General features: G+C 42.3%; 1 protein-coding gene across 3 annotated transcripts in view; it reads left to right on the top strand.

Annotated features, from left to right (window-relative positions):
• Positions 1–13,850, top strand: part of LOC124722923 (transmembrane protein 43 homolog) — a 257,784-nt gene that overhangs the window by 189,840 nt on the left and 54,094 nt on the right. For all 3 annotated transcript variants that reach the window (XM_047248082.1, XM_047248081.1, XM_047248083.1), the window contains one exon: positions 1,567–1,786. In XM_047248082.1, the coding sequence (XP_047104038.1) occupies positions 1,567–1,786 (220 nt within the window). The remainder of the gene's footprint in view (positions 1–1,566; positions 1,787–13,850) is intronic.

The following is a 13,850-nucleotide window of genomic DNA, read 5'->3' as shown; positions in this document are numbered from 1 at the left end:
TGTTACAAATTTGTGTATTAATCTAGATTTGTCCCATAGTTTTTCTAACAGTGTCTTAGATATCTATTTACATTTGTTATTAATTTATGTGGTTAATTTTTTGAAATAATCTTAATCAGTGTGTTTTTGTAAAGTGTGAGGACTAAATAAATTCAGTCATTATCAAATTCAATTTTTAATACTTTTAGCTAAATAAATATTGTACATAACTCTACATTAATTGTATTTTACCAATAACAACATTTAATTTTTCAGTTTAGGGGTCAACAGCGTCCTGTTTGAAGTTCTGGACAGCAGGCTTGTAATGACTTCAGTATATGCATATGAACTGTACAAAAATCTCAGCATTATGAATCTAAAGAAGAATTTTATGGTGCATTAAACAAGGTGTCAGTTAAAGTTGGGGTGAACGGAAATTTGGGGAACAAGAAACTACTATGAACGATTTTGTAAAAGAAAAAAAACTAATAAAAGTGCAGCTGTAGTTGACTGATTTTTCTGCACTACAGAAATTTATTGCATCAGTTCACAATTTTCTGTACTCAGAAGGATTTAGATTATTTTCTTGGTTTGTTGTTTTGTGTTGCCAGGAGCTTTTACCCACAACACAGAGATTTTGATCGGGGACAGGCTTAAAAAATGATTATAAATGTTCATGGTGACAGAACTGGCCACGTGATACTGTGCCCAAAATCATCTTTGATAAATAAATTCATATTATATGGCCAGACGACAGTGTCAAGAAAGTCTGTTTTGACTAAGTTTAAGAACTTAGGAGATTGACATCAGTATTTTCACAAAACTGCAAACATATTGCTATAAGATAATCACAAAGTTTAGCTTAAAATACTAGATTAAAGTAGATATTGGAAAATTTCTGCATGGGCATTTCTCTTACTTAACCTGAAACAACAGTTTCTTATTTCAGGTCATTCCAGTGAAAGTAAAATACAGTGCAAATACATGTAGATTTGAAAGAAATCGGTCTGTTGCAGAAAAAAAAAATCATGGATTGCTCATTTTACTATTAGCAAACTTTTTTCGCCACTGTAGTGTGTAGTAGACTAAGTTTTAAGTTCATTTTCTCACGACGCTTAATACACTATCTCCAGCTACGACAATCATGTTTGTGACTCTTGTCGCTGATGCACTAAATAATCAGCCTACCGAGAGTCTCACCTCGTTACAAGTGATGGATGATGGATCAAAACACACAACGCCGATCATAAATGCACTGACGCCTCAGAATATGTTGTAATACAAGAGGAAAACTTACGGGAACGTTGGCGCATTGCTGACAAGTCAGACAAAAACCTTTGAAAATGAACAGTAGAATGAGCTTGGATTTATATCTAGCTATTAATTATTTCGAAAACAGTCGATGAGAGAAAACGATATTAAGAGACTGGTTGCATATAGCAACAGTAAATACATAATTTTCAACAGAAGGACATTAAATGTTTTTCATTGAGGTATTCGTAATTGGATAGGATTGTAGATTAATTCAGTGCCGTTGTTTGGTCAAATTATTCTTGTATCACTTCCCTAGTTTGAGTTTCTTTTCAGGTGAGCATTATTGGAAAGCAGAATGGTAACAAGATTGAGCCATACAAAGCTCCAAATGGCAATGAAATTTTGATTCTCCACCATGGTATACTGACTGTGGAGGAAACACTTCAGAGGGAACATTCTCCAAACATATGGCTTATATGGTTGTGCCGTATTGCTGGATGGCTTCTGCTTTTCCAGGGTTCATCATATCTGAATGGATTACTGCGATTTGTCTGTATGTATCATGGCTATTCTATTCTTGAATTCTTTTTTCCAACTGTTTGGTTCGCTTAATGTTAATGTAATATATTAAAATACTTTGTTGCTGTAGAGACATATGAGATTTTATAATATAATGATGAGATAAAAGAAATTATTCAAATAGTTAAGGGAGACGAAAATTTAATAGTGATAAGTAACTGGAATTCGATAGTAGGAAAAGGAAGGGAAGGCAATATTGCACCTGAGTATGGACTCGGGGAAAGGAATGAAACAGGGAGCCACCTGGCAGAATTTTGCACAGAGCACAATTTCACTCTCACTATTACCTTGTTTAAAAATGATGAAAGCAAGCTGTGCACTTTGAAGAGACCTGGAGACACTGGAAGATTTCAGATTGATTATATAATCGTAAGACAGAGACTTAGGAACCAGATTTTAAATTGTAAGACGTTTCCAGGAGCAGATGTGGACTCTGACCACAATTTATTGGTTATTATTTGTAAGTTAAAACTGAAGAAATTGTAAAAAGGTAGGAAATTAAGTAGACAGGATCTGGATAAACTGACGGAACCAGTGGTTGTAGAGAGTTTCAGAGGGAGCATTATGGAACGATTGACAAGGACAGGGGAAAGGAATACAGTAGAAGACGAGAGAGATGAAACAGTGAAGGCAGCGCAGGATCAAATAGGTAAAAAGACAAGGCTAAGTAAAAACCCTTGGAAAACATAGAACGTACTGACTTTAATTCATAAAAGGAGAAAATATAAAAATGCAGTAAATGAAGCAGGTGAAACGGAATCCAAACGCCTAAAACACAAGATTGACAGGAAGTGAGAAATGGCTACACAGGAATGGCTATAAGGAAAATGTAAGGATTTGCAAGCACGTATCGTTCGGGGAAGGATAGATACCGCCTGCAGGGAAATTAAAGAGGCCTTTGGGGAAAAGATAAGCAGCTGTATGAACATCAAGAGCTCAGATGGAAAACCAGTCCTAAGCAAAGAACAGAAAGGTGAAAGGTGGAAGGAGCATAGAGAGGGTCTATACAATTGAGATGAACTTGCAGGCAATGTTATAGAAACAGAAGAGGAGGTAGATGAAGATGAGATAGAAGCTATGATAGGACGAGAAGAATTTGACAGAGCACTGAAAGACGTAAATCGAAACAAAACCCCAGGAGTAGATTATATTCCGTCCCAACTACTGATAGCCCTGGGAGAGCCAGCCATGACAAAACTCTTCCATGTGGTGTGCAAGATGTATGAGACAGGCGAAATACCCTCAGACTTCGAGAATAATATAATAATTCCAAATTACAGAGAAAGGAGTTGCTGACAGGTGTGAACATTAACGAACTATCAGTTTAATAAGTCATGGCTGCAAAATACTAGCACAATTTTGCACGGAAGAATGGAAAAACTGATAGAAACTGACCTTGGAAAAAATCAGTTAGGATTCCGTAGAAATGTAGGAACACACGAGGCCATAGATAGGTTAAAGAAAGGCAAAACTGCGTTCATAGCGTTTGTAGACTTAAAGAAAGCATTTTATAATGATCACTGGAATACTCTCTTTGAAATTTTGAAGGTAGCAGGGATAAAATGTAGGGAGCGAAAGGCTGTTTACAACTTGTACAGAAACCAGACGGCAGTTTTAAGGTTCGATGGACATAAAAGGGAAGCATTGATCAACAACGGAGTGGGACAGGGTTGTAACCTATCCCTGATGTTATTCAATTTGTACATTGATCAAGCAGTAAAGGAAACCAAAGAAAAATTTGGAGTAGAAATTAAAGTTCAGGGAGAAGAAACAAAAACTTTGAGGTTTGCCAATGACAGTGTAGTTCTGTCAGGGACAGGAAAGGACTTGGTAGAGCAGTTGAACAGAATGGACAGTGTCTTGGAAGGAGGATACCAGATGAACACCAACAAAAGCAAAACAAGGATAATGGAATTTAGTCGAATTAAATCAGGTGATGTTGAGGGAATTAGACTAGGAAATGAGACTCTGAAAGTAGTAGGTGGGTTTTGCAATTTGGACAGCCAAATAACTAATGATGGTTGAAGTAGATAGGAGATAATGGCAATGGCAAGAAAAGCGTTTCTGAAGAAGAGAAATTTGTTAACATCAAATATAGATTTAAGTGTCAGGAACTCTTTTCAGAAAAAGTTTGTATGGAACGTAGTCATGTATGGAAGTGAACCATGGACAGTAATCAGTTCAGACAAGAAGATACTAGCAGGTTTTGAGATATGGTGCTACATAAGAATGTTGAAGATTAGATGGGCAGATCACGTAACTAATGAGGAGGTACAGAATAGAATTAGGGTAGAAAAGAAATTTGTATTACAACCTGATTAGTAAAAAGGAGAGGTTGATAGGACACATTCTGAGGCATCAAGTGATTACCAATTTAGTACTGGAGGGAAGTGTGGGGTTACAAATCGTAGAGGGAGACCAAGAGATGCACAGAGTAAATAGAGGAAGAAGGATGTAAGTTGCAGTTGTTATTCGGAGATGAAGAGGCTTGCACAGGATATAGTAGCATGGAGAGTTGCATCAAACCAGTCTTTGAGTGAATACCACAACAACAACAGCTGCAGCGGTAAATATAGTACCAACTATCATAACATCCGCCAACATATACATACCTATCATTTCGACGGAGATGTACAATAAGGGCTGTAAACTAAGGAATGAAAAATTCGTTGCACCTAGCGTTATGTAGGTTCTAATATAAATTATTACAAGAAGTATGCATTCTAGAGACCTGCGATGTTATATTGTTGCTCTATAATAAGTAGTAGAATATTACGATGTACAGGTCTTTAGTTCAGAAGTTTAGAACATCTATGACAGATTGGTTGTACAGTGATTTGTCCAGCAAAAATAGTTGAAATGCTTACCATTTTACTTTATTAAAAGTGCAAATTAAAACTTGGTAACGGAACGGAGACGACGTGACAGTTTATGTAGGTCACCATGTGGTGGTCTAGAGGCTCGAGACTCGTGCTTCAATTAATGTGCTCACGTATTTACAGCTGATGCTGTATGATATGTGCTACATACAGTGACGGAAATGGAAAATTTTTCACCATGAACACCTTGACCTAACGGTAGTGTACCTGATACTCCAGTATTCCCATGGCTGTGGCATCTGTTGATTAAAATTTAATCCTATGACGAGCTTATTTTCACTAGAGGTGGCATTTGGCGTTTATGGACGCTCGAACTTCTCGGCGTAGGCAGTTCCGCCAAAGACCGGCAGCCGCTTTGGACGCGAGTAGCATTCGATTTCTCCCGTTCGGGCATCTAATGTTGGAGTGGCCCGACAGTCTAATCTAATAAACGCATAATCATTACTTTTATTGCGGTTGAAGTTGCGAGCTAACATCTCTAAGAAGTTTGGACTCACATGCGGATCCTCTTCGTCGAAATGTCTTGGCTCAAACACGTCTAGGGGTTGAATCGCACGTGTCGCATTACACGCCCTAAATTAAACACTTGTGACCCTTTGGTTAAATTGTCTTGCTGATGGCAAGCTTGCGAAATACAAAGTTAATATAATATATAATAACAGTAATAATAATATCGGGAACTAAATTAACGACCCATAAATGATGTAGGCCACACAGTTGCGATCTGGTTAGAATAATGTTTATTCAGAAAGCAAACTAACAGCGAAAGTGGTCGTATTTAGAGTTACTGTTACACTCAAGCGCATATCCATCTGACAAAATTAGATCATTCACAATCTCATCGCGAAACACAAGTCCAGTACTCCACCTTGTTACTTATACGAGAAGTTACGAGTTCACATCAGGCGCGCGGCTGCTCACCGCTCGGAGACTATGTCCCGCGATACTACACAACGCGAATTTTTCTAAGTCGTTTCACTTCCTAGCTATCTAAGGACCGACCGTCAGCTTTCGCGTCTCAATCCGACCTGTCCCCTTTGGTGTCTAGATCAGAACTGCCCACTGCCCGTCTCTGACAGCGCGCCGAACATCTTCCTGAACTGACTAGCGCAGTTCCCTTTCCTGAAGCCGTCCATCTGATTGGCTACAGATGATTCTACATTACTTTACATTTTGACATATTTAAATAATCAAAGCTTTCACGTTCTAAATGAAGTAACAGCAATATCCATTACATAATAAACGTTAAATTCTTTTACATAAAACCAATACAATTTCCTTCTTAGCTTTGAATGTCACGCCCAGTAGCCATGCACCAAGGAAGAACAAAAGTAACTATTAAGCACTAAACTTTGCAACCAATATTCTATTACCTAATGATTGAATAAGGTGTCATGCTGTCATCGTTCAATGTGTTTTGTGTGGAGGAAATGATGATCTGATAATTTAAATTTACAATATTTTTTAAACAAATAAAGTTACAACGTTTGTCATTTTAATGATGCGCTTCTATATGAAATGTCGATCGTTAAGATCGACCAAAGCGATCAGATTTTGGCATTCAGGTTTTTGTTATAAAACTTGTTAATTTCACTTTAACAGTAAATCCTGAACTATTATAGATATGATCAATATTCAAGTTTTATTGGGATCACCATGAAAATATATGGAGGATGGCACATTAAAATTACTGTGGCTTCATTCCCTGCATTACTACAGAATTAAATACACTCCTGGAAATGGAAAAAAGAACACATTGACACCGGTGTGTCAGACCCACCATACTTGCTCCGGACACTGCGAGAGGGCTGTACAAGCAATGATCACACGCACGGCACAGCGGACACACCAGGAACCGCGGTGTTGGCCGTCGAATGGCGCTAGCTGCGCAGCATTTGTGCACCGCCGCCGTCAGTGTCAGCCAGTTTGCCGTGGCATACGGAGCTCCATCGCAGTCTTTACCACTGGTAGCATGCCGCGACAGCGTGGACGTGAACCGTATGTGCAGTTGACGGACTTTGAGCGAGGGCGTATAGTGGGCATGCGGGAGGCCGGGTGGACGTACCGCCGAATTGCTCAACACGTGGGGCGTGAGGTCTCCACAGTACATCGATGTTGTCGCCAGTGGTCGGCGGAAGGTGCACGTGCCCGTCGACCTGGGACCGGACCGCAGCGACACACGGATGCACGCCAAGACCGTAGGATCCTACGCAGTGCCGTAGGGGACCGCACCGCCACTTCCCAGCAAATTAGGGACACTGTTGCTCCTGGGGTATCGGCGAGGACCATTCGCAACCGTCTCCATGAAGCTGGGCTACGGTCCCGTACACCGTTAGGCCGTCTTCCGCTCACGCCCCAACATCGTGCAGCCCGCCTCCAGTGGTGTCGCGACAGGCGTGAATGGAGGGACGAATGGAGACGTGTCGTCTTCAGCGATGAGAGTCGCTTCTGCCTTGGTGCCAATGATGGTCGTATGCGTGATTGGCGCCGTGCAGGTGAGCGCCACAATCAGGACTGCGTACGACCGAGGCACACAGGGCCTACACCCGGCATCATGGTGTGGGGAGCGATCTCCCACACTGGCCGTACACCACTGGTGATCGTCGAGGGGACACTGAATAGTGCACGGTACATCCAAACCGTCATCGAACCCATCGTTCTACCATTCCTAGACCGGCAAGGGAACTTGCTGTTCCAACAGGACAATGCACGTCCGCATGTATCCCGTGCCACCCAACGTGCTCTAGAAGGTGTAAGTCAACTACCCTGGCCAGCAAGATCTCCGGATCTGTCCCCCATTGAGCATGTTTGAGACTGGATGAAGCGTCGTCTCGCGGTCTGCACGTCCATCACGAACGCTGGTCCAACTGAGGCGCCAGGTGGAAATGGCATGGCAAGCCGTTCCACAGGACTACATCCAGCTTCTCTACGATCGTCTCCATGGGAGAATAGCAGCCTGCATTGCTGCGAAAGGTGGATATACACTGTACTAGTGCCGACATTGTGCATGCTCTGTTGCCTGTGTCTATGTGCCTGTGGTTCTGTCAGTGTGATCATGTGATGTATCTGACCCCAGGAATGTGTCAATGAAGTTTCCCCTTCCTGGGACAATGAATTCACGGTGTTCTTATTTCAATTTCCAGGAGTGTAGTTTGCATAAATGTTTCCCTTTATGGCCGATCTTAGGTCTCCTTGGCCTCTACTGGGTGTTTCCCTATGACGTAAGTTCTCGTCTGTCTCACTCGCACACTACAGCGCTTAGGCCTCAATAGACGATACACGTCTGTGAGTTTCCCCATCTCGTGGTGAATCTGCGCCCTTTGGCCACGCGGTCCAGGACGACATGGTTCGTTTCACAATTCCTATAGGCTGACTCTTTCGGCCATATATTTAAATGAAAGCGAAATGCTCGTTAACCTACAAAGTTAGGTGTAATGCTACTCAGGCAGAGGAACTCTGTAGAAAACTCTTCCTCGTCTTTTTACAACGCTTGAGGAAATGGAAAGTCTCAACCCAAGGCAACGCAGTCATCTTAGAATTCACGGCACCCACACAACCATTCAACTAAAGACCTGTGACTGAGAGACAGGTGCGTACTTTCCTTGTTTTTCCGTTTGTTCACTGTCAGCTCCAGCAAGTAAACGAGCTACACTACCCGGGTGCCTACACTATGTTTCAGTACAGGAGAGTCGAAGTCAGTTTTGTGTTAGCTTTTCAATAACATCATTATTACGTGAATGGTACACTGTGTTATGCTTATGAACAGATCTTGAGGAGAAGATGTGACTTAACGAATAAAAAATATTGGGTGCTATTTAAAAAAATGTGCTTGGTAGCTGAACAACATATTCTTGATACAGTTTTTATTTGCTTCTGGACATAAAGTTATTTGGGATGGTCAAGATGAATGGGGCATCGTGTACATTAATTGGTTCTGCGAAGAAATTTGTTGTTGGAACAGAGGGAATACGCTACAAATAAATTACTCTGTCTCCACATAAACTGCAATATACTACTAGCTAAACTTCTTATGGAGGCTGAATAGTTTCTGAAAATATGTGTTCCTGGATAATGGACACCCCTCAGGTAATAGTAAATACCACTGCGTATTTTATATTGGGTTGGTGCATAAATTCGTAGCGTTTTTCCATAAGTTTAATACACACAACAGATGCATGTAACAGAGACTTTAATAACAATAATGTATTCTCTTTCATTATTTATAACAGTATGCCAACGCCGGGGTAACTTTTTGTTTAACGACTGTAGAAACCACGTGGTTTTGAGGCGAACAACTCGTCGAGCCACGTGCGGAGCTCATTTTCATCCGGAAAGGATTGTCCTCGAAAGCTGTTCGATAGAAAGCGGAACGGTGAAAGTTTGTGGGCGCAATATCAGGTGAATAAGGAGAGTGCGGAATGACTTCCCAAACCAACTCCTATATAGCGTTTTTCTGTCAATATAGCAGAATGCGTGCGGGCATTGTCGTGGAGTAGCACCACTTCCCGCAGTCTTCCTGGTCATTGTTCTTGGACTGCGTCTGCGAGACGTTTCAGTTGTTGACTTTAAATGTCAGCAGTGATGGTGAAACCTCGGGGAAGAAATTCGTAGTACACCACACCGTTACTGTTCCACCGGATGCATAAATTATCTTTTGCGGATGCGCGCATGACTTTGTACAGGGAATTGCAGCTTTGTTTTTGCTCAACCATTCCTTTCTTTTTCTAATGTTATCATAAAGACAGCATTTCTCGTCAGCAGTAACGTTACAGCAATCAGAGAGGGACATGTGGCCAACCATTGTTTTTTGTGATTTTGGCTTGGAGCATGCCGGCCGATGTGGCCGAGCGGTTCTAGGCGCTTCAGTCCGAAACCGCGCTGCTGCTACAGTCGCAGGTTCGAATCCTGCCTCAGGCATGGATGCGTGTGTTGTCCTTAGGTTAGTTAGGTTTAAGTAGTTCTAAGTCTAGGGGACTGATGTCAGATGTTAAGTCCCATAGTGCTTAAAGCCATTTGAACCATTTGCTTGGAGCATGTTGCACCCACACGCAGTTCATCACATTTTCAAGTTATCGAGTACAGTGACATGGATCATCGTGGATTAACTTCATCAATCCCCGAAGGTCTCCTGGACTTGGAGAGTCACTACTGTCAAAACGATCTTCCTTAAAACGAGAAAATCATTTTCTTGCTGTGCTCTGTCCAGTGGCATTATCCTCATACTCGACGCAAATATTTCTGGCAGCTTCCGCTGCTGTCACCCACCTATTAAACTCAAACAGAAGACTGTGACGGAAATGTTCCGATTTCTTCACTTGGCACTCCGTTGTGTATCGTCCACAGCGTCACTCACTATCTCCAACTGACAAAATGTCATTATGTAAACTGAAATAGCAGCAGTTGACTACAAATAAAGTACAACAATCTATAAACAAACACTTAGCAGTCGGAATACCAACATCCAAAACGCTAAGAACTTATGCATCAACCTAATGTACAGGGTAAATCACCAAAGACTTGCGCCACAAAATATTGCGGAAATAGAAAGTGCTATTGTGTGGTTTTCACACAATGGATTGGTAGTCAGGGCGTCGTATTTGTACCCTATCGACAGATTGTAATAATGGTTTGAAAGTGTATTTTTTGTGGAAACACACTTTTTTTAAATGGGACAATGCTTGTTGACATTAACATACTAAAAGTGGGGTAAATTAGAATCTCAGTGGTGTTTGTTGCAGGTTCGTAGTGCGAGTCGTTTACGAGATATCGTATTTTGAAAAGTTTCCACAGCGATACTTGTTTGTGCCGTTTAACCTGTGTAGTTGCTTAGTACGATGCTTTTGGGTTTGCTTACAGTGTGCATGAGTGTTTCTTGAGTGCATGCTACTTGCTAATCAGTTAGTGCGTGAGAGTTCAAGCAGTAGGCCATGAGTGGACGATGAGATTTACCAATGCAGAAAAAGCCGCCATGCTCATGGTGTATGGAGAGTATAGGAAGAGTGTAGTTCGTTCTTGTACGGTGTATGCGGCAACATATCCCAATAGACGACAAACATCTCGGAAATTTTTTATCAATCTGTTCAACTAGTTGCGTGAAACTGGTAGTGTAACACCTAGACAGTGTAACAGAAGGAAACAAGTGCGAGAGAAGAGAGGAAAATAAATGCTCTTGCTGCTCTTGCAGCTGATACGCAAGTTAGTTCCTGCGCATTCTCACGAGGAAGTGGCATGAGTCAGGCAAGTTTCCTACACATCCTCCATTGACGTAAGTTCCCATCCCTATCACATCTCACTCCATCATGAGCTGCATGGAAACGATTATGAGAGCCGTGTTAACTTCTGCACATGAGCATTAGGACACGGTACATCAGATGTGTCATGTATTTTGTTTAGTGATGTAGCCACATTTACCATTCACGGTAAACATGCACTACTGGTCTGTTGACAATCCCCATTGGCATCGTCAGGTGGGACGTAAGCGTCCATGGAGTGGAAACATGTGTGTGGGATAGTGAATCATGAGCTCACAGGCCTGTTTTCATAGAAGAAACAATGAACGCAGACAAGTATCGCAGCCTCCTAACAGACCATCTTCCACAGATACTAGAAGACGTTCCTCTACAGACTAGGAGGAACCTATGGTACCAACATGCATGCCCATAGTGCACCAAGTACCACAGAATTGTTTCCAAATCGTTGGATAGGTCGCGGAGGACCTGTACTTTGTCAGGCCCGTTCCCCCGATTTTACGCCTGTAGAAGTACATACTTACTACACTTGATGATATCACCTGTGCAGCAGTTGCTCCATACCAGACTAGAAGTGTGTTTTTCTGCTGCCGGTGACCATTTTGAACACAACCTGTGATGGTCAGTTGTCTCATTACTGGCCAGAAGCCATATAAATAGTGTATACACTTGGGTTGTTCTTTAGTATGTGCTACCACACGTACTGTATCTGCACGGGAACGTTTCAAAATACGATATCTCATAAACGACGCCCACTAGAATCTTGCAACAAATACCACGGACATTCTAATTTACCCCACTTTTAGTTTGACAATATCAATATGCTTTGTTCCATTTAAAAAAAGGTATGTTTTCACAAAAAATACACTTTCCAAGTATTATTACAATCTGTTCAATGACTAACAACACAAGCCCCTGACTACCAATCCATTCTATGACATCCGCACATCAATAGCACTTTTCATTTCCGTAATATGTGCGGTGCTAGTTTTAGGCGATTCACACTGTCTAGTCAGTATTCCTTGTATTTATTCTGTGAATTGATGTATAGGTAGAAATTTTTAATAAGTGATAAGTATACTAATACCTAGCAGTTAATATAACCAGTTTCTTGGCCAAGCCTCTACAGACCAGTTTTGAATTTACACTACACGTACTTCTTATTATTCTCTTTCGAATTTGTATAGTTTAGTTTGAATTAAACAGCTATCCCAAAATATGATACCACGAAACAATATCTAACGAAAGTAAGGAATGTATATTTATTTTTTAGTTATGTAGCACCTAGGTGTAACATCATAAGCACAGTAAATAAATACTTTTTAGGGTCTCTCAGAAGGTGTATGATATGTTCCTCCAACTGAATTTATTTTCAACATAAGTTCACTTCCTGGTCTCGTAGCGTACTGTCGCGCCTGCCTCGTGATCTGGCGGATAAATCTGTGTGTGCCTATGTTATTCGACGCGGGTGTTAGTGTTTCAGTGTTTTAGTGTTACTAAATATAGCTGACCCAGTCGGATAGCCGTGCGTGTTGAAGCACCACTTCCGGGACGTGGAGGCGCGCAGGCTCCAGATTAAATGCTTCCGGAGGATTAGTGACGACGGTTGGTGTGTCGGCCAGCCTGGATGTGGCTTTTAAGCAGTTTCCCACCCTCTGCTAGGTGAATACCGCGCTAGTTGCCAAGTCCGGCCTTGGTTACACGATTCGCAAACATTTAGAAAACTTTCGCTCACTTTTACATGAATAACACCACATGCAGACAGTTGGGGTGCCGATATTTCGCACCGTGGCGGGGAGGTAACAGAGTGGCGACAGGATAGGCATCCGGATACCCCTTGAACTTTAAACTGACCATGCTAAATCCGGTAATGACCATGCCGATCCTGCGCCGATGCGGGGCAAAAGCATAAGAAAAAGAAGAAGAGTGTTCAAATGGCTCTGAGCACTATGGGACTTAACATCTGAGGTCATCAGTCCCCTAGAACTTAGAACTACTTAAACCTAACTAACCTAAGGACTGCACACACATCCATGCCCTAGGCAGGATTCGAACCTGCGACCGTAGCGGTCGCGCGGTTCCAGATTGTAGCGCCTAGAACCGCACGGCCACACTGGCCAGCAGTAAGAGTGTTACTACACATTGTTCGTCACCATGTATGGTGGCAATTGTGGGGAGGGCGTTTCTGCTAGTAGCGAACTGCTCTTGTTAAATCCACCCCAGACGTTATATAATTCCAGACCAACAAGCGACATAGTGGCAGATGCGCTAGCAGTGGTACATGAGGAACAAGATAACGTCGAAATCACATAAGATAAAATCTCTAGTCATGACATGGAAATCGTTAACACAGTTACATCAGAAGCTGTAGCCCAGAAGCGTGCAAAGATTCGTGAGGTGGTCCAAGCAGCAGTCACAAAATTACGAAAACGACAGATGGTCCTGAACCAGCTTCATAACAAGCATCGAGCGCAGCGTTGGTTCCATCCATCAGTGAAAATCAATAACTTTCTTTCTTTTGCTACTGCCTTTATCCCACAATGAGTGCAGGGTCGCCAGGGTTAAGTACGAAATTGGCATGGTTAATTTGAAGGGGTGGCCAGATGCCCTTCCTGCCGCCACCCCATACCCCCTGGGATGGAAGAAGTGTTCCCTAGCTGCCTGCGTCTAGTGTAAATCGTGAAATAGTGCGAATGTGTTTCAAATGTCTGCGAGTCGTGTAACTGAGGCGGGACGTGGAGACCAGCCCGGTATTCACCTAGGAGGATGTGGAAAACCGGCTAAAAACGACATCCAGGCTGGCCGGCCGTCGTCGTTAATCCGCCGGGCGGATTCGATGCGGGGCCGGCGCGCTTACCCGAATGTAGGAAGCAGCGCGTTAGCGCTCTCAGCTACCCTGGCGGGTAGTGAA

The sequence above is a fragment of the Schistocerca piceifrons genome, chromosome X (genome assembly GCF_021461385.2).
Source record: "Schistocerca piceifrons isolate TAMUIC-IGC-003096 chromosome X, iqSchPice1.1, whole genome shotgun sequence".
Lineage (NCBI taxonomy): Eukaryota > Metazoa > Arthropoda > Insecta > Orthoptera > Acrididae > Schistocerca > Schistocerca piceifrons.
The sequence above is the reverse complement of the archived record's forward strand: the minus strand, read 5'-3'. Positions and strand labels throughout refer to the sequence as shown.